Source organism: Fusarium tjaetaba, assembly GCF_013396195.1.
Source record: "Fusarium tjaetaba strain NRRL 66243 chromosome Unknown NRRL66243_c0000078, whole genome shotgun sequence".
Classification (NCBI taxonomy): Eukaryota; Fungi; Ascomycota; class Sordariomycetes; order Hypocreales; family Nectriaceae; genus Fusarium; species Fusarium tjaetaba.
Genome location: NW_023501274.1, coordinates 32,297 through 51,618, shown reverse-complemented (window position 1 = coordinate 51,618; position 19,322 = coordinate 32,297). Strand labels below are relative to the sequence as shown.

The 19,322-nt window shown below is 48.9% G+C and overlaps 5 protein-coding genes across 5 annotated transcripts; 3 read left to right on the top strand and 2 right to left on the bottom strand.

Moving 5' to 3' along the window:
- Positions 1–285: 285 nt before the first annotated feature.
- FTJAE_4160 (peroxiredoxin (alkyl hydroperoxide reductase subunit C)) lies at positions 286–1,034 on the top strand (the record flags this gene model as incomplete). The annotated part of the gene is made up of 4 exons (XM_037350537.1): positions 286–599; positions 666–711; positions 782–947; positions 1,006–1,034. 4 exons carry the CDS (start codon positions 286–288, stop codon positions 1,032–1,034), a joined length of 555 nt encoding a protein of 184 aa, XP_037208738.1.
- Positions 1,035–7,096: 6,062 nt separating this feature from the next.
- On the top strand, positions 7,097–8,005 carry FTJAE_4159 (nuclear transcription factor Y alpha; the record flags this gene model as incomplete). Its single annotated transcript, XM_037350535.1, has 1 exon — positions 7,097–8,005. The coding sequence occupies one exon, from the start codon at positions 7,097–7,099 to the stop codon at positions 8,003–8,005; it is 909 nt and encodes a 302-aa protein (XP_037208737.1).
- A 1,229-nt stretch (positions 8,006–9,234) lies between these two features.
- On the bottom strand, positions 9,235–11,696 carry FTJAE_4158 (uncharacterized protein; the record flags this gene model as incomplete). Its single annotated transcript, XM_037350534.1, has 4 exons — positions 9,235–9,573; positions 9,623–10,078; positions 10,128–10,812; positions 10,861–11,696. The coding sequence occupies 4 exons, from the start codon at positions 11,694–11,696 to the stop codon at positions 9,235–9,237; spliced, it is 2,316 nt and encodes a 771-aa protein (XP_037208736.1).
- A 1,482-nt stretch (positions 11,697–13,178) lies between these two features.
- Positions 13,179–14,193, bottom strand: FTJAE_4157 (histone chaperone ASF1; the record flags this gene model as incomplete). Its single annotated transcript, XM_037350533.1, has 4 exons — positions 13,179–13,569; positions 13,622–13,930; positions 13,988–14,027; positions 14,085–14,193. 4 exons carry the CDS (start codon positions 14,191–14,193, stop codon positions 13,179–13,181), a joined length of 849 nt encoding a protein of 282 aa, XP_037208735.1.
- Positions 14,194–15,479: 1,286 nt separating this feature from the next.
- On the top strand, positions 15,480–18,607 carry FTJAE_4156 (mRNA 3 end-processing RNA14; the record flags this gene model as incomplete). The annotated part of the gene is made up of 4 exons (XM_037350532.1): positions 15,480–16,100; positions 16,151–16,582; positions 16,632–17,643; positions 17,694–18,607. The coding sequence occupies 4 exons, from the start codon at positions 15,480–15,482 to the stop codon at positions 18,605–18,607; spliced, it is 2,979 nt and encodes a 992-aa protein (XP_037208734.1).
- Positions 18,608–19,322: the final 715 nt, after the last annotated feature.

The following is a 19,322-nucleotide window of genomic DNA, read 5'->3' as shown; positions in this document are numbered from 1 at the left end:
ATCTGTATGTGTAACAAACCTTATCATTGTTTTTAGTCCATTTTACTGGTGTGTAACACGATTATGATTTTCGCACACAAAAAGCATACGCGATGAGCCGGTACATCAGCTTTCAACAATTGAGCTCCACTGCGCTAAGGAGCTCAACGTGATGTCATTTGTACCGCAGCTGTCCCAAGCTTCAACCTCACCGCGAATCAACTGGCAATCCAAGAAGCAATTGACCACGCGTGCCTGTTAGAAATAGCATAAACGCTTCACACTTTATCTGAACAGCCTTCGGCAATGTCCTTCAAAGCTCCTATCCGACGTATCGCCCTCGCCAGGCCTGCTTTGGCTGCGCGAGGCTTCCACTCTACCCCTCGTGCTTTTGTCCGCGTTGGTCAAGAGATTCCTAACCTTGACGTCCTTCTGGAGGACTCGCCCGGTAACAAGGTCAATCTCGCGGAGGAGTTCAAGTCGGCCAATGGATACATCGTTGGCGTTCCTGCTGCCTTCTCCGGAACGTGCTCCAGCAAGCACATTCCCTCTTACATCAACCACCCCAAGCTCAAGCAGGCTGGCCAGGTCTTTGTTGTATCTGTCAATGATCCATTTGTGTAAGTTTATCAATCATGAACCATCGTATGTAATGATGATCTGGCATGTTTCTGACTGTGTTGCAGCATGAAGGCTTGGAGTGAGCAGCTCGACCCCGCCAAGCAGACCGGTGTGAGTAAACATTTTTAACACGAAACTCCCCTCGTTCAATGTTCCAGGCTATTCCTCTAACTTCTCTCAGATCCGATTCCTTGGCGACCCTACTGGTGAGTTCACTAAGGCTCTAGACCTTGGCTTCGAGGCATACGAGGTATTTGGCGGTATGCGAGGAAAGCGATATGCCCTCAAGGTGGAGGATGGCAAGGTCAGCAAGGCATATGTGGAGCCTGACAATACTGGAAGCGCTGGTAAGTAACATCCTAGGATCGTTTATCATGTTATGTTGGCTAACATCAAGTCTACTAGTCTCCATGGCGGAGCAAGTGCTCGACTAGATTTGTCTATCTCTATAAATTGGGATAGAGTGTCCCCTTGGCGTTATCTCAAACACCCTGAGAGCATCTCTTGATCCAAATATATCACTTCAGTACTCATAGTACTTTATATTTCACTCGTCCAAATTCTTTGTGGCCTTGACCATCCCTGTTGTCGTCATGACCTGCTCGTCTAATCATCTCGATCTGCACAAATAACGACCTCTTAGCAAAATCCTTCCTTAATCTTGACGCATATCGATTCAACATGAACAAAAGAGCACAGACTACCCTTGATGAGACCTTGTGAGTGTTTTGTTTCTAGTGTAATAATACTTTCCCTGTGAGATAGGCTTCCAGATTAGCGAGTCATCGCTTCCAACTCTTTCGACAACATTGCCATCGGCTCCATGATCATCGTGCGTCTCGATTCTTTTACACCTATAACTTTGAACCCCATCTGGTAAGCAGATTAAGTTAGCCAGTGTCGGTACTATTCATTTATTATCATAGTTTTATCCCCCGCTCACCTCTCACCTATGCAAACCTTGGCTGGTTCGTAAGGCTCACGTCCACTCGTTTGATCTGAGCCTTCTGTCCTTGATTCAGATATATTGCGAGGAAGACCTGGTGGGGGAGGGGGGGGTTAATTGTTGCACTTGTCCAGTGATACGACGGCATGAGGAGGTGCACACCTTCAAGCGCAGTCCTGGGATATCACGGGTTTCAGCTGCTGGACAAAAGTTACTTATCCTCCCGCAACTATTGCCCACTGAATGTTTTCACTATCGTACATTTCTGGCTAAGGTGATACCATTTTTGTCGAGGCCATTGCTGGCCAGAGCCAGCCCATGGGTTAACGGCCATAACTCGGCGTATTGAAACTCTTACCAGTGGATGATCCCAGCTATTCTCGCGTGTCTCTTCAGTTGGCTTGCCATTCGCAGCGAGTCGCCTTTGGCACTGCCAACGATATCACGACGCATGCAGCTCTACATACCCGGCAGCATTATACAGCTCCAATGTGGTTGCTCTAACGATATTTCTAATGACACATTTCTCAGTTAACGACAACTGGTTGATTACAGTCCGCGTAGACATCTGGTTCAGGGAGTGATAGGCCGTTGCTACTACCCTATAGTTGCTACACGACCAAACATGACTCTCCTTTGCACTCGATAGTGCCTTTCTCATATTATAGTCCTCAGTCAACAAAACATACGATAATGCTTATTAGTTTGTGTATACTACTGATGTATAAAATTGTGGTTTCCGTGAGCAGAATATATCAACCACATCGACCTAACTAAGTTTGTACAGGTTTCAAGTCCCTGATGACATTGTGGTGTGCTGTACCTGAGGTACTGCAGAAGCCAACATCGAACAGAAAAAACACTACATTGAAAACAATTAGAAACACAGACTTCACTAATACCCTACGCTATGGAAGTAGCGACTGTATTAATCTGGTGGCAGATTCTCAGTGTTCAAAAGACATAAGTTTTGATCCTGACAAATGACGTTGGCGTATGGATAGACAGACCAGCATCACATCACTACGTGCCTTATCACTAGACATATCATCAGACCGGACAGGAAACGCTTGTCAACTCGATAGCCGAAACGCCCCATCAAAAGTAGGATAAGGACAGCGGCATGTTACTCAGACTATCCGTACTCTGTAGCTGTATAGCTGAGCCTGCAGACAAAAGAATGCCTTCCAAACAGGGACTCGACCGCCTTGGACCGAGATGATGATCGCCGTTCCGCCGTGTCCAAGCTTGGAATGGAGAGCTCTTTAAAGAACATAACGGCGACAAATGAGAATCCATCGCAAGGGCTTGGGCTTGTCACCCCAAATGAGCTGAAACTATGGATACCTATACAAGGGCGAAAGAAAGGCTAACGAGGAGGGTCTGGGACGCGTCTGGAACGCGATATCGTGAGCAGCCTTGTTGAGTGGTGAATTAAGCGCGCAACAAGGGTATTGGAGGAAATGCAACAAATGATTAACTACGAATCAAAACTCAACAATGAACCAAAGATGCCCGGATATGTGACGGCCGCGTGTGACCGGGCCTAATTTCGATATGATGAACCTAGAATAGTTGCATAGTAAGTGCTAATGCTGGAGCCCAGAGGCATGAATCATATCGATATAATTACGGCTGAGGTGATAAACGGATATTGAAATGTGACATGGGCGGGCGGCGGCCGCGACATGACGAAACAAACAACTTACCCTTTATTCAAGACATGGCTCTTTGAGCTACGAATATCGTCACTCGATCGATGTGTTCACTGGATGGTGTAATCAGGTAGACTTTGCAGCAAGTGGGCTGATGGCCACAGCCGTTAATTACAAGTAAGGCGTCACAGCTATAGCCTATTCCACACTGACACCGAGATAAAGGCAAGGCGGACAGACCGAATCCAAGCATGCAGTCAGTCCATCGGGCTCTGTCACTAGATACCTAGATGCGCTGTTGCCCAAGACAGTCACTTCTCAACAGGTATGTGTTTGCGCAAAACATGGCTGCCGATATTGGGCTGTTATACATGCATGCAGTCCGAGATCATGAGGCGGCCACATGCATTGATGTTGTGATATGGGATGATTGGGAGATATCAAACCAAGGCGCTGATATTCCATCACTCCCCAGAATCACATGTAGTAGAATAACAACATGCGTCATGGCTTGCTATGTACCTATTGTTTATATCTGAAAACCCAAATCTGATGTCAAATCCAATCGGAACATTATCGATCCATGGTAACCAATTGATACTGAAGCCTCAGTTTTGTAACCTTGCATCGCTCTGCAGACGAAGAAGAGAAGGGAAAAGATGACGGATATCTACCCAACCACACCAACTCAAGGTACCTAGCCGCAGACTATGTACTAAGGTAAGCTGTGACAAGTGGCCAACCACGCACATGCGTCCGTAACAGCACAGAGTAGGCCAAGACATGGGGGGATACACACACCACCACCACGCGGTTACGCCCCCACCACTTTAGCAGACGACGTGCGATCTCGAGACAAGTAGATACATAGTTAGTGCACGTACAGGCTATAGCTGGGAAGCAATATGACAATGCACTTGAGCAGTGAGTGAGTGCATTTCATTAATGCGATGCGATGCGATGCGGTGCGTGAGATCGAGCACAGCCGACAACGCACCAATGCTGTAACCCCCATATCTGAGACTGACACGAAATTTGACTTCCTGTTCGGCAAAATACCGTTGCAACTTTGCGTCGTCGTCTCAGGATACGATGGCATTACATCGGCCCTCGAAGCAAAAAGACACACACAACAGCATCATGGAGCAAGAAAACCTCCAGCTCTGGAGCAAAAGGACAAAAATGTTTAATCCGAAGGCTTACTGAGTGTGTAACAAAGTTACCTGAGTCCTTTGGTTACTGGCGATAGAGGTCTCAAAGTTTTCTTGACTACCTACCTTATCTAGGTACCTACCTACCCTTGAATAAGGCGTGTAGATGTCAATTGAAGGTACGCGCCGCGTCCGCGTGCAACAGGAACACAAAGAGCTCCTCTCCTCGTCCACATGCGGAGCCTACGTTAGGACGTCCCGCATATTCCCCCATTGGGGTGCAACGACCGTGCTACCATTACCGCGATCCACAAGCCAAGGATCCACGGCCACTCACCGACTCCGTAGCTCTTACGTACGAACTGCTGCAGCCAGTTTGAGACATTCAAGACTGAGCCCGGTGTGTTTAATGAGGTGAAAAGCTAGAGGTACAGGGCTGACAGTGACGGGGGACGAGAGGATCAATGTACAGAGGTATTCGCTCTGGTCTCAGGATGGAACAGACAGGGCCTCGTATTGTGATTGCGTCCCTTTTAGATCCAGGCCTGCACTCGTACAAGAGACGGACGGGTACCGTAGCACGTCCAAGGGATCCTGCACGTGGATCTTTGTCCTGTGGAGCTACGCTTCAGAGCTCTTCGCAACTACTGTACAAACAGGCAAAGGAACACCGCTGATGGAATGAGAATAAAGCCAAGTTTGATAACTTTCTACAACGAGGCTGGGAATGTCTCTAATTCCCCATACGGCCAGTGAAGAAGAGGTCCGAATCACTGGATCCAGGCTGTGAGCGAGTGCCAATAATATCACACCGACATTTGCCAATCGTTTACATCAATTCAAGGTTGCCATGATCCCTTCAGCCAGCTTCGTTTCACTGCATTGCATGTGACCAAGAAGAGGCAAATCGTTTCGTCACGTGTCCATACCTTGGGTTTTAGATACTTTAGGTTAGGTACTGTGAAGCTGAGATGTTATTGCTTCAATGCCTGAGCTTTGGAAAGAATCATCCCGATGAAGCTGGAGATGTTTGAGGCCTACCCACTGACATCAATATACAGCCCTGTTACGGTGGCATATCGATAGCGTATCGATTAGACAGGCATGGGCACCAACTAACTACCTACCTTAAGGTAGCCAGCAAAATGCCTTACCTTGCTTTGGTGACCGCTCTTCGTGAGTCAAAGCAGGCTGCCTCTTTGTGAATATGACAGAAGCTCATCAAGAACTTTGCAGCTTTGAAAAGCGCCTTGTGCCCCGTTATGCCGGCCGTCGGGATGTGAACAACTCGGGGCTAATTTTAGTCCAAGCCGGATTGCCAGCTCATCCACACACCATCCAACCCGGACAATGATCGGCCGACGAGAAAGAAAGAGAGGGGTGAGAAACACGGTTTGTGTTTCGACCGCGATTTGTGTCGTCACTCTGTGACGGCTCGCAACAACTTGTTTGCTCGTTGAGGCTGAAGTTGCGAGAGAGAAGAGGTAGCAAAGTATTGGGATACAAGATCTAGAGAGAAGCGGTCTAGAAAAGAATGATAGAAACGAGAAGCTGGAGGCCCAGCACCTGGAAGCACAGTACTCCGTAAGATACTTGTAATCATCTTCTATCCCACCACCTCCCCATTCCTCCAACAAAGCAAGTTTACCTGTGCCAATGCTTAATCGACCTCACAGCGGGGTTTGTCGAAGAATCAGATAAAGAAGTTTGATCTTTTGGGGTTTGACAACTCGGAACACCGGAATAGAGGTGGTCAATGCCGAGCTGTGACTGTGATGGCTATGACAGCTGTCATCATATCGACTGACTTCGACGAGTCCCATGAAAGCTTCAGCAAGGTCACCTCTTCCTTGACTTCTATTTCCCTATTTGTAAATGTTCCCCAATGGACCGACTGAACGAGACGAGACAAATGTAGGTACGTACATCGTAAATATCTTCGACGGGAAAGTTCAGGCTGGGATTTGGATTCACACCCTAACAGCCCAGCCACCGCAATGGCAAAATAGACACCCCCACCTAAGTGGATCCATACAAACACAGACACCTCACCAGGCAGCCAGGGTTAAAAAAGAGAGGAAGGTGCGCTCCTTGCGTCACAGTCTCTCTCCCAATCAAAACCTGACGCGGCTGGAGACCCACATTCGGAGCTGATTCATCCAGTCAAAGGAAGTCGTAATAACAGACTGGATCCCGCCCCTCAAATCATCTCGTCGCATTTTCCCTCGTCCTCTCCTTCTTCACGGCCAATCAATCCTCCTGTTCTCGTCCACTCAACGAGCAATCAGAATCGCCTAAGGCCTCTCGAAACATTTGATTTGATTGACCTGTGTTCGCTACCCTTTATTCTCTGGCCATTCACAATTCACAAGCACTTCTTCCCTTGATTGGATCATACACGCGCGCAAGCCCAGCAATCGCTCCCGCCCGCGAACCACAGACAGCCAGCCCAGTAAACGCTCTGTGCTCTCGCAAGCCCAGTCAAGTTCTGCTATTCGCTCAGCGCCCGCCTTATCACCCCAAAGGGCAACACATAACACGGCAGAGCATTAGTCGAAGATCAGTTCTTACCATCACATCTATTCGCTCTGTGTTCTCTTGCAAAGATCTTGTTGCAACGCCACTCGATAACGCGTCAAGTACTGAACAATTCTTCATTGATCTTTCACGCGGTCATCGAATAGTAACGCGACGAGGACGTATTTCCTCGACACTTAGTGATCAGACTGGATTCTTAGTGGAGAATGGACTACAGTCAATACCAGCAAGGCCAAAATACACATCCCGGTTACGCGAACTCTGCTACTGCTAATAACATCGCTTCACCAACGAATACTATTCCCCAGCACACGGTACAATCCTCACCTGTCATCGCTTCTCAACAGCAGCAAACTCAACCACAAGGACACAACATGTACGGACCACAATACGGAGTGGCACAACAGGGCATGCACTATGCGATGCCTGGTATACAGGCCGCCGCGTTGGCAGCAACCGCCGCTGCTTCTGGCACGAACTATGGCTATATGTCCTCAGATCCCAATATTCCTCAAAGTTCGCCTCGGATGAGTGCCAATGCCAAAAAGGACGGACGACAATCGCCTCGAATGAACAGCATGTCCCAAATACCCGGCCGCCGAATGAGCCAGGTCACGAGTCCCGGCGTCGCGACGGCGCCCATGATGAGCCATGCCGGTACTCGACCAGGCGTTGCCCCATCTCAGATGCCCGCTCCCCAGATGCAGCACCCACAATCCCCGGAAATGCCAGCCGCGAGTGGCGCAGAGGAGTCGCCACTTTATGTGAATGCTAAGCAATTCCATCGTATTCTCAAGCGTCGTGTTGCTCGACAGAAACTTGAAGAACAGCTCCGACTGACGTCCAAAGGACGCAAGCCATATCTTCACGAGTCACGCCATAATCATGCAATGCGCAGACCTCGCGGCCCTGGTGGACGTTTCCTCACTGCCGAGGAGGTGGCAGCAATGGACCGCGAAGGTGAAAAGAGTGTCGATGGCAAAGATAATTCTGCCGGGGAAAGCTCTGGCACTACAGGAACAAAGCGCAAGTCTGAAGCCGGCTCAGCCACCTCAAACAAGAAAGCTAAGACGGACACAGCAAGCCCAGGGGATGAAGATGAGGATGAGGGTTGATCTTGCAAATAAGCTGTATCACCTTCTCTCTAATTTTTCAGCCTACCAGCGGTTTACGACGTCACGAAAGCACGATTGTTTCTTCTTTTCATCGCCATGCTGCCTGCAACGGCCTGAATGGTTCCAAACAGAGCGAGCATTTCTTTTTGATCGGATGAGGTATCTACAGTTATTGGCGGGTTGATGATATCGGCACCTTCGTTTATGTGTTGCGGCGGCTTGTACCGTTCAAACACCATCCGGCACGGCGTCCTTTCTTGACGGGTTTTATTTTAATACAGCACTTCACTGGCAACAGCAGATCATCCAGGGTTTGGAAGGGTGTCGCCTTTAGGGATAACGGATGGACAGAACGGATGGACGATTCGTTACGATGGATACCCCGCTTGATTATATCGTTCGATCTTTTCTCCCGCGTCTGCTGTCTCACTTCCTAGCGTTCTGTTGCATACGCCAGCATGGAACTGGTCCCTGGCAAACGTCGGTCTGGCTACCGAACAATAAGCCACACTCACTGCGCTCACGATTCAGAACTGATCATCTCATACAAGTGAGATTAGACGACGAATGGGAAAATCGGATTCAGAAAAGAAAAAAGAAAGAAAACGTAAAGGGAACTCAGATGGACAAGATACTGTGTTACTTACTGACTTATCAAGTGGTTTGGTCAACTTCTCACCATTGAATGAGGTCCTCAAAGGGGTGTATAGGTTTAGAGTCAGCGATGATGGTCCGGCGTTGGATCTGAAGTATAGGAGAAACGTGTTTAAGGATTAAAGCTTGTAAATGTTTGTTTTAAATTTGATGACTCATGTGTCAGAATTGCTGTCATGATAGTGTTCTCTCGCAATGTTTTTGATCACCATTCATAATCTCACAATGCTGTCTCCGTCACTGGTGACTTGAGAGACTGGCATCAACGAACGTGTATCAGTTCTCAGAGCACGAGGCTTGAACAATTGAGCTTCTTTAGCAGAAAAAGCATACATTCGAAACTAAGTATCGACAATGGAACGGGGTTAATCTGATAACTTTCGTATATATACATGATCGTAGATACCTATATCTCTTGCCATCATATCTCATAATTCGTAACCATAATTCGTAATCGTATCAAGTCACAATGATACTGAACATCGTTGTCCTGCGAGAAAGCGAGAACGCCCCGAAGCTGTGATTGTTATACAAATGGGAAGCCGTTTACCTCGCAATGAGGACCATAAACTTAACTAAACACCCCCGAAATCATCCCTCTCGACTTTCTGTGCTGACCTCTTGGTCCAAAGTCTGGCTGCAATCCTCTCGAGAAATGCACCACTACCTCGTCTCACCCTGGCCGCTGAGATATTATCAGCGACATCTGTGATCTCTCGAGGCCGGCCCCGAGCTTGGGTCATGAGACGAACAGGTGCACTGCCAATGGCACCAAGCTTGCGCAGTAGGACACCAAATGATCGTGTTTGGAGGAAGGTCACGAGAAGCATGAAGGGGACACAGACGAGGATCATGGTCAGAGGAAATCGCCAGTCGGTTGCAGGGACTGTAAAGACCGTCATACCGAAGACAGACTGGTTGTTGTTAGTGGAGGCTTGTAGATATAGCACTTTGCTAACGTACCGTGACAAAAGTAAGTGGTAAAAAGATCATACTGATCATTGTGAGGACTTTAATGTTGTCGCCCTGTTCAATAGCTCTCCGGCTTTCCTTGATGGAGCTTCCACTGAAGAGCTGATCTCGCAGGTTTTCGATCTCCTTACGGGTTCGTTCGTTGCGTTTGAGAACCTCCGTAAGCTCTTGGACGACTTTGTCAAGCTCACAGCGCAGTTTAGCCATGTGCTTACTATAGGCAATCCCATCAGGCGAATCAGCTGCGTGATGCGGCCATAGAATCGGGTGGGTGCCGGCCCAGAAGCTGTCGGTAAATGTGTCGATATATGCCGCGATCATTGACTTGATACCCGTGTTCACAACAGCAAGGGTGTTGTACGCCCAGAAGTACCTTCGGATGTAGGTGAAGTGCTTGTCCTCGAATAACAGTTTGTCTCTGAGTTTAGGGTCAAACATGAATTCGGTCTGGAGATGATTAGCATAGCATTGAGATATGGGGGTCTGGTGAACGTACCGGGGGAGTGATGAGCTTGGTGACTCGCTCATGGAGGATTAGGTTTCGCTTTGTAGCATCACGGTACTCGGAGATGAGTAGGTCCAGAAACGCATATGGTCCATTGACATATTTCTTCTCCTGGAACTCCGGACCACGGACAGTATGAGAGTTATCAGGAAAACTCTGGATAGCAAGTAACTGCCATGGACCAAATGTATCGAATAGAACCCCTTCTCGAGCACGCTCTCTTCTCGAACGCATAGGGGGAGCTTTGTGAGAGTCTCCGCCGAGTGATAGAGCCAATACAGAGCCGCATTCAGCGATATCAATATGATCTCCGAGGCGACTTTCTGAAGGTCTTTTATCGAAACGCTGCCAAGGAGCTGGCTCGAGAGGGTGACTGACAACTGTGTAGTACTTGAATACAAAGAAGAAAGACCTCTGACGAACGTTGGGTGTAGGAGGGGTTGGTGACACCGACAGCCTGGCAGTGAGCGGGACGGGCGATGATGGGACAACGATGGGCGAGTGAGAAGTTGCTTGGGAGGGGGGCCTCTCGTAGGCTCTAGTCATGAATGCATGGGTACGGCCACGGTTAGGCTCATCAGAGAGGAGATGAGTGAGCAGCTCATTCATATCAAAGTGTGACGACATGGTCCAGTGAAGTGCAGCGAGGATAAGAGGTGTAGGCTCTTGGACGATGCTACAAAATGTTAGTCCGACCTGATGGTGTTGTATGATGAAGACGTACGTGATTCGGCCTGTAGACGTGCCAATTTGGTTGACAGCCCTGATTGTTTCCCAAACCGTAGGGGCGTCGACATTATCAGCCGGAATCTCGTAGGGGCCCTCGCCCGTATACTTGACATCTGACTGCGCGTCTCCATCTCCGTCAGCGCTGAGTTTGGTGAGTTTGCAGTTATGGCCAACCTCGTACACTTCAAATGTAGACTGACTATACTGCTCTCTCTCATACGCCGCAAATTCACGGAAGGGTACATCTATATCAATCTCGGAACGTCGTTTCATGATATCGTCCAGAAAGGGTGCCATTTCGGGGGTGAAATCTTCGATTTTCAGATGCTGGAGGAGTTGGCTATCGGCCCAGTCTTCCTGGCCGAGATGATCCCTGACAATGTTATGGGGATAGTCCTCAACCTCTCGCGTTGTGGTAGTAGCTGTCGTGTTATCCAGGAGAGGGAGAGGGATGAAGGAAACATCTTCGTCCTGCGCAAAGACAACGCGATGACTGCCACTTGGCGAACCAGTAAAGTGCTGAGGCTCAGCAGACAAAGATGTTCTTTCTTTTGCGCTCTCAAGAGTTGCGGCCCGCCCTCGCCGGAAGATAGGAGACAAAGAGCCCTCTGTTGCGAATGTTGGGCCCGTGGAAGCTCTCAAGGGTGGTGTGAATGGACCGTAGGGCTCAGGCATGGAGATGCTACTGCGAGCATGGCTTTCTGCTGTGTCTCGTCGACGAGCGACGAGGCCATCTTGAAGGGTTGTCAGAGCGTGTAGATATTGTTCGCGAAAGTTGTCGGTTGCTCTGACAAGATCATCTAGAGCCTGAGAGGAAGTGTTTGTAGTCATTGATGAGCTTCACGTCACTTGGCTTGAAAATGGAAATATTCACATGATATTCTAATACTATAAAAGTCGCTGTCAAGAAAGGAGATGGAGGTGGAAGGTCGAGGGGTATTTCTATTCTTCCAGACTCGAGCCTGATTGCAAGTCATCGGCGGACCCCGATGAATGTTGCGGCTGGGTCATGCTCGGTCAACATCCATGGTTATAAGGTTGAATAAGCAAAAGGAGGGATGGTTGTGAGAGGGAAAGGTAGGGCAAACGAAAGATCCTTGAGTGAAGCAAGATAAGCTATGTCAAGTTCTTAGTGCGCCCAAGTGACGCGGGCACTAACGATGACTCCGAGGACCAACAAATATTCGTCCACATGTCACGCATCCCCAGTCACTGGCATCCGAGACAACCTAAGGTACAGCTTTCAACCTTCTCTAAAGGGTAAACCAGAAAGGTAGCGAGTAGTCTGAATAGATCACAACTTGTTATGGGTGATGTTCTTCTCAGTGTGCCTTTGATCTGAATGTCCATACTATGGTTCTCATGAGCACCCATTGCAACACCTACCATTGTACACTAATGGATAACTTCTCATGTCGGCAATTTGCGTATGTATACGGATATACACACCATTGCTTCATGATAGATAGGGCTGCCAAGGGCTCGCAAGCCTCACTTGACCCAAGTCTTTGCCGAAATCCAATTCTTGATTTGATATGGAGTGAGAGACCAGCCGGGGAATGGAGGGATCATTCCCATAGGACTCTGATAACGAGGCTGTACTGGAAAAAGGCGTTTTGTCGGTCACCAACTCAGTTTGACGTTCGCTTGAACACGGCCTCTAGCGGTTGTCAACGGAACGCCATGATGGCGGCGATGCGGAATTGGATATAAGGCATCTGCTTACTCTAGAAAATTGCCTGTAGTCTAGTATCTGTCTCTAACATTCTACGTCATGCAGCCATCTCCTCTCACAAACCGGGCGACCCTGAGCGCGGATGACTGAGAGGGTGTACTATATTGCGGGGGTTAGAGTTTCACAGCATCCACGTGCCGAAATTCATCGTCAGAACCTTAGATTATCGCTGATCAACATGGTGTTGAGCAAATGCAATTACGTTTGTCATGTGCAATTGACCAGTCGTCGACTACTACCAGGCGTGTACTGCTTCCTACTACTGCACTGTTTATTTGAGCCTCACTATGCATATGCCCTGGCTGAAATACAACTGACAGCTGCATGTCTTGCAATAATAGGGTTTAGTTTCATACTCCTACATGTCCAAGCGATAGCCTAATGTATCCTCTCGACTACCTATCTTCCTTGGCTCTATACCCAACCCGCCCGCCTGATATCATTCCCTTTCATGTCTTCATAACTCTATAAAACAAACAAGTACCAGCTAGCGTATTAAGACCTCTCAGTAGCATTCATTGTCCAATGCCTCGTTCGCATCGCAGCCATATCACACGCAAATATCCTTGTTGGAGTGCTTAGGAAGCGACACTCACGGGCTTGGCGGCTGATGCGGCGGGCTTCTCAGCACTGTCAACCTCCATGGCATCACCATCGGCCTCAGCCTCAGCATCGCCTTCTCCTTCCTCTTCCTCCTCAAGCTCCTCCTCACTCTCGCCCTCGATGTCGACACTGCCGTCATCGGACAGCTCCTCCTCATCCTGAGCGTTCTCTCCTTCGTTCTCCACACCAGCCATCTCCGAATCCTCTCCGTTGCTGGCCTTGGCCTTGGAGCTAGCCTCAGCCTCGTCAGCTTCAGCGGCTTCCTCCTCGTCGGCCTCTTCAGCACCGTATTCGTCGCCGTCGGCGACAAGATCAGCCTCGGGTTGCTCAGGGGGATACTCAGGGGGGGCAGATGCCTCGGAATCCCTGGAGTCGTGTTAGCTTGAATACATTATCGCTTGCTGATTTGTCGACTTACCACTTGATGGCAAACCGAGTCACTCGGGGCTTCTCAGCCAATACATTGCGCTTTACACGCTCAATAATGGGCTTAGCTGGGGGCTCAGCGTTGAGCTCCTCCGAGTCATATTCGTTGTTGACGTAGTAACCGACGCGAATAAACTCACGTCCATCGTAGGCGCATGTTAGGAGAATGACGGTAACACCGAGAATCTCTGCATCGGGAATCCGGGCGGTTTTGGGAGCATCGGCCTCGAAAATGAATTTGTTGACACCAACGGGGATGGGACCGACGAGAAGGGAGTCGAGTTCTTGGTCGTACTGGTCACTGAGAAGTGTTAGAAGAAGCGGTGTAAGGAGGGGCCTCAATCAAGCTGGTCCATACCTGGTAGCGGATCCAACGTAAGTGAGCTTCCATTCGAGATCTGTCCCATATTAGCGTTGTGGTTTTTTACCCTGCAGTTGACCAAAGTTGCACGAACCCTTCTCTAGCGGCTCGAGGCATTCGAAAGTAATCTCAAACTCGTACTTGTCGGTGAACTTGGCTGGGTTGTTCAGGACATTAACGCCCAAAAGCGAAACGACAGACATTTTGATGAAGATGGGGGGTGTATGAACTGAGTAGGTCGTGATCAGGAGCACACTGCAGTGGCAAAAATCGAGGTTTTGAAGGAAAAGGGTGAAAAAGAACGAGAGCACGAGTGTCTGGTTCTTTACGATGTGTGAAAGTTGATGTGGGGAGAAGCGCGATGTGAGATGCAAGACGCAAGAGAAGAGAGAAGAAGAGAGGAATAGAAACTGGGTGGATGTAGTAGTAGTAGTTGTTTGATAAAAAGCGTCGTACTAGTCTTAATAGCAGTACGGAGTATGCGAGCATGGGTAAAAGAAAACAAGAGCGGATCGATTTCTGGTTGCGACGGGAGATGACCTGCCCTGGGCGTCAAGGTCCAAAATGTGAGGAGCGACAGTGGGACGCGTTAGCGGTCATACCCGCGTAGAGAGGTTGCGTTGGGGACGCGACCTCCCTGAATGGAATCCCAGGAACTCATCTCAGTCAGGTGACCTTGACAACGATTGTTTGTGCGGGCATTGTCCAAAGCCCAACCAACAGGGCAGTCTTTGAATACTATCTCTTCTTTTGAGTAGGCGGTTTTATGGTTATAAATATGAGAACCTGAGTTTATACGAACAGGGCGATCTGTCAATTTTTCTGAAAACATACTCATACACAGTGCTATCCATTCTCATACTTGTATGTATTTCTTTTAAATACCTCCCATCAAAAAAGCCTGTCCATCCACCCATTCTCTCTAAAGGTAGTAGTGACCCACTAAAGTGCGGCTCTTGAATACCAAGTTCGTTCACCGCCTTAGACGCTCTAAGCCCAACCTGGGTTCTGCCGAAACTGCTTTGTTCAAGATTACTGTTCTTTGTTGGAGCTATCAGACTTTGAGGCGCTCGACCAAAACCATCCACGCGCAGCTCGACGCACGACCATTTCCCCCAACCCGGATCGATTGCACGCCTGTCTTTGTATCGCTGTCTTCGATTTTCTCTTTAGGCGCTGAATTCAGACATATATCATCCGGAGCCAGCTGGCGCAGCTCCTGGAGCTTGCCTCGTTCGCGACAGACTCTACTGCTTGTTCGTCTCGTATCATCAAGGATTGAATCCGGGCCCATCGCATCCCTTCAATCGAGATACCCGTGACTCTATCGAGTAGCGACCGCTTACGTACTCTCAATTCTGACCTCCCGATTGCCGTTCGCGACTTGGACATCATCTTCTGATTTCACAGGTCTTCGCTGACGCGCCTTTCGAAATCGCTTGCTTCTTGATCGAGACTTGGCAGCACGGCCTGTTTTTAAAATTGCAGGATGGCTTCCGAAGATGCTTCGTGGGGAGGAGAGGATACTAGCGCGCCGGGTTTTCAAGTTCAGCATAGCGAGGAACAAGTTGATAACTACGCTCAAGACTCTCCTGCTTCTGGTGACGCTGATACCGCAGATAATGGTACAGAAGATGATGGGGGAGAATATGATCCAGAGTCAGTCACCATCGGTACACCTGCGCCAGTTACTGAACAATCTGCGACGACTGCTCAACGTCAACCTTCCAAGCCCAAGATGTCAGGGGGCTTTATTGTTGAAGCCTCCGATGACGAAGATGAGAACGAAGATGAAGCTGACCAGCCTTCCAATACTGCTCCTCAATCGGAAGAAGTGCCCTCGCTCCCTCATCCTGGCCGTTCCACTACATCTCATGAACCTGCTCAGCCAGCTCTAACCTATACACCTGTTCCTCCTGCTGTCCCTTCCAATGTGACTCCAGCTTTGGCTGGTCTCGACCCTGTTGCTCTCCTCGAGGCCCGTGTTAAAGAGGATCCTCGTGGGGATATGGATGCTTGGCTTAACTTGATCGCCGACCATAGACGCTTGAGCCGACTTGATCTTGCTCGAAGTACCTATAATCGTTTTCTCGAGATATTTCCACAAGCTGTGAGTGAACCTCATTTCTTCCAGTAATATATATTGACAACATCTACCAGGCTGACGTCTGGGTCGAATGGATCGAGATGGAGCTTGGTCTCGACAACTTTGTCGATGCTGAACAGCTTTTTGGAAGATGTCTTATGACCGTACCCAATGTCAAGCTGTGGACAGTCTATCTCAACTATATTCGCCGTCGCAACGATCTCAACAATGATCCTTCTGGTCAAGCCCGCCGAACTATTACCCAGTCCTATGAGTTTGTCATCGACAACATTGGTGTGGATCGAGATTCTGGCAATATCTGGCAAGATTATGTCCAGTTCGTCAAAAACGGCCCCGGCCAGATCGGTGGTACAGGTTGGCAGGACCAGCAAAAGATGGACCAATTGCGCAAAGTATATCAACGCGCTATTTCCGTGCCCATGTTGACCGTCAACAATCTCTGGAAGGAGTACGACCAGTTCGAGATGGGACTGAATAAGATGACTGTATGCTTTACTCCTTTGCCTACAACAGCATAAACGCTAACATTATTAGGGACGCAAATTCATACAAGAGCGCTCTCCAGGCTATATGTCCGCCAAGAGTGCCAATATTGCTTTGGACAACATCACCCGGCACCTCAGACGCACTAATCTTCCCCGATTACCGCCAGCTCCAGGGTTTGATGGGGACCAGGAGTTCAGAGATCAGGTTGAACTGTGGAAGAAGTGGATCGCTTGGGAGAAGGAGGACCCCCTTGTCTTGAAAACGGATGAGCCCAAAACATACAACCAACGGGTACTCTACGTCTACAAGCAAGCGTTGATGGCACTCCGTTTCTGGCCTGAGATCTGGGTTGATGCGGCAGAGTGGTGTTTCCAAAACGATATCCGGGAAAACGACAAAGAGTTGGGCACAGAATTGCTACTTGAAGGCATTCGAGCAAATCGTGAAAGTGTCTTGCTTGCCTTGAAACATGCAGACCACATTGAAGTCAACTATCCTGGCAAAGAGGTCGACAAGGCCGAGTTTGCCCAGGCTGTCCGAAAGCCATACGATGATGTTCTTGAAACATTGTACGAAATGAGCGACAAAGTCAAAGAGCGGGAGAAGTTAGAGGTGTCCACATTGAGACAGGCCGCTGCACAAGATCTGGTTCAGGCTTCTATCGAACACAATGATGACGACGATGATGAGGAAGACAGCAAGCCTAAGCGTTCGCCCATGGAAGAACGCATTCTTGCAATTCAGAGGGGATACGCTGCTGAAACACAACTTCTGTCCCGTACGATTTCCTATGTCTGGATTGCTCTTGCAAGGGCCATGCGACGCATTCAAGGCAAAGGCAACCAGTCAGAAGGTGGTCTGCGCAAAGTCTTCACTAATGCACGTCAGAAGGGACGACTCACAAGCGATGTCTACGTAGCCGTTGCTCTTCTTGAGTCTGTTGTCTACAAAGATCCCGTAGGCGCCAAGATCTTCGAAAGAGGCGCCCGTCTGTTCCCCAACGATGAGATGTTCATGATAGAATACTTGAAGTATCTTCATTCTAAGGATGACACGACTAGTAGGTTTGGAATTCCCAAAGAGGCAACGATTGAAACTAATCACTTATAGATGCGCGAGCCGTTTTTGAGACTTGTGTTACCCGATTGGTTTCCAAACCAGAGACTCTCGCAAAGGCAAAGCCGCTTTACGCGTATTTTCACAAGTACGAATCGCAGTATGGCGAGCTATCGCAAATATCCAAGCTGGAGGACCGAATGGCAGAACTCTTCCCTGAGGACCCCAAACTGAAGTCTTTTGTTGCCAGATTTTCATCCGACAAGTTTGACCCAGTCGCTGCCCCTATCATAATTTCGAAGGCAGTGCAAATGAGGCCAAAGCAAGTCATGCCCACTATGGTCGAGCAGCCTATCTCACTGCGAAACAGCCCCATGCCAGCGCGACAAGAACAGAGTCCCCGTCCTCAGTATGTTCGGGCAACTGCTTCTCCAAAACGGCCTCTTGCTGTAGACGATGATGAGCTCAACCCCCCCAAACGACTTGCTAGAGGAGTGTCGCCTCTCAAGGGTGCAGCGGGCCGCCGCCTTGACCAGCAGCGCCGGAACCAAGCATCAGCGTTACACAGGGATATCACTTTCCTTCTTAACATCCTCCCCCCTTCTCAAAGCTTTGACGCACAACGCGTTAACCCCACGGCCATGGTCTCTATTCTCCGGGACGTCCAGCTTCCTGATGCCGCCACGTTGAAGGCAACGGGGGGTGGCCAGACACGTTTCGGTAATTCCTCTCACGCTAGACAACCTTCAGGCGAGTTCGGTAGCAGGCCGCTGAGTCCATATGGAAGAGTGGCATCTGCAACCGGCGGCTATAGGAACTCGCCGCTACGGCCGGAGGGTGGAAATACCTTCCAAGCCAACCCCTATCCTCCTCCTGACCCGAGCGGCCAACTACCTATGTGGCCGCAAGTACCTGGTGGCTACAGCGCACCGGCACCAGGTCAGTTTGCAGGATATAGATTTCAATGAGAAATCACTCGAGAGGATGCCAATGATCGATGACAAGGGATCTTGAGCTGTAAACAACCTGATCTAATAATGCCAGTGAAAAGGGATTTTTTTTTGGATGACGTTGAGGGCCGTGGTGGGATTGTCTTTGCCTCGCGCGTTATGCATGGTATGGCGTTTGGGGGGGATCAGACATCGGAGGTGGTGGGTGTCATTGATATTTCGTTTGTTGAGAGGATGAGATGCAGCAAGATAATCTGCCTACTCAATTGGTATCAAACACCTTCAATAACTTTTTATAATTGACTCGAGTCCTGGAATATATATGTGCTTTGTGCTTGAGCCTTGTGATCATTGTATCGTTTGTCGAGTTTTTAGCCGTGCTACGGCTGCAAATTGAGAATTGATGCCACAACGGATTGCTACATGAAGCTGCATGTACCCATATACCAAATCCGGTGTCTCCAGTTCTATTTTCCGCGGCCCGCATGTTTATGAACACTACTGCCACAATGTTTTACTGTTTAACAACGAATACACTGTTCTGTCCAACCCCAACCAGTCGGGTTGTGGCTTTGACCAAATCGTTGGACCATCAGACACTCAACTGACACTCGACTTTGTTCTACGAGGAAAACGTTCTTACAAACTCTTAGCAAGCTTGCATGAAGTCAGAAATGGCCAATTGTATTGCTAGACAACATTGGGCATTGATATATCGTTGACATACCCTTGT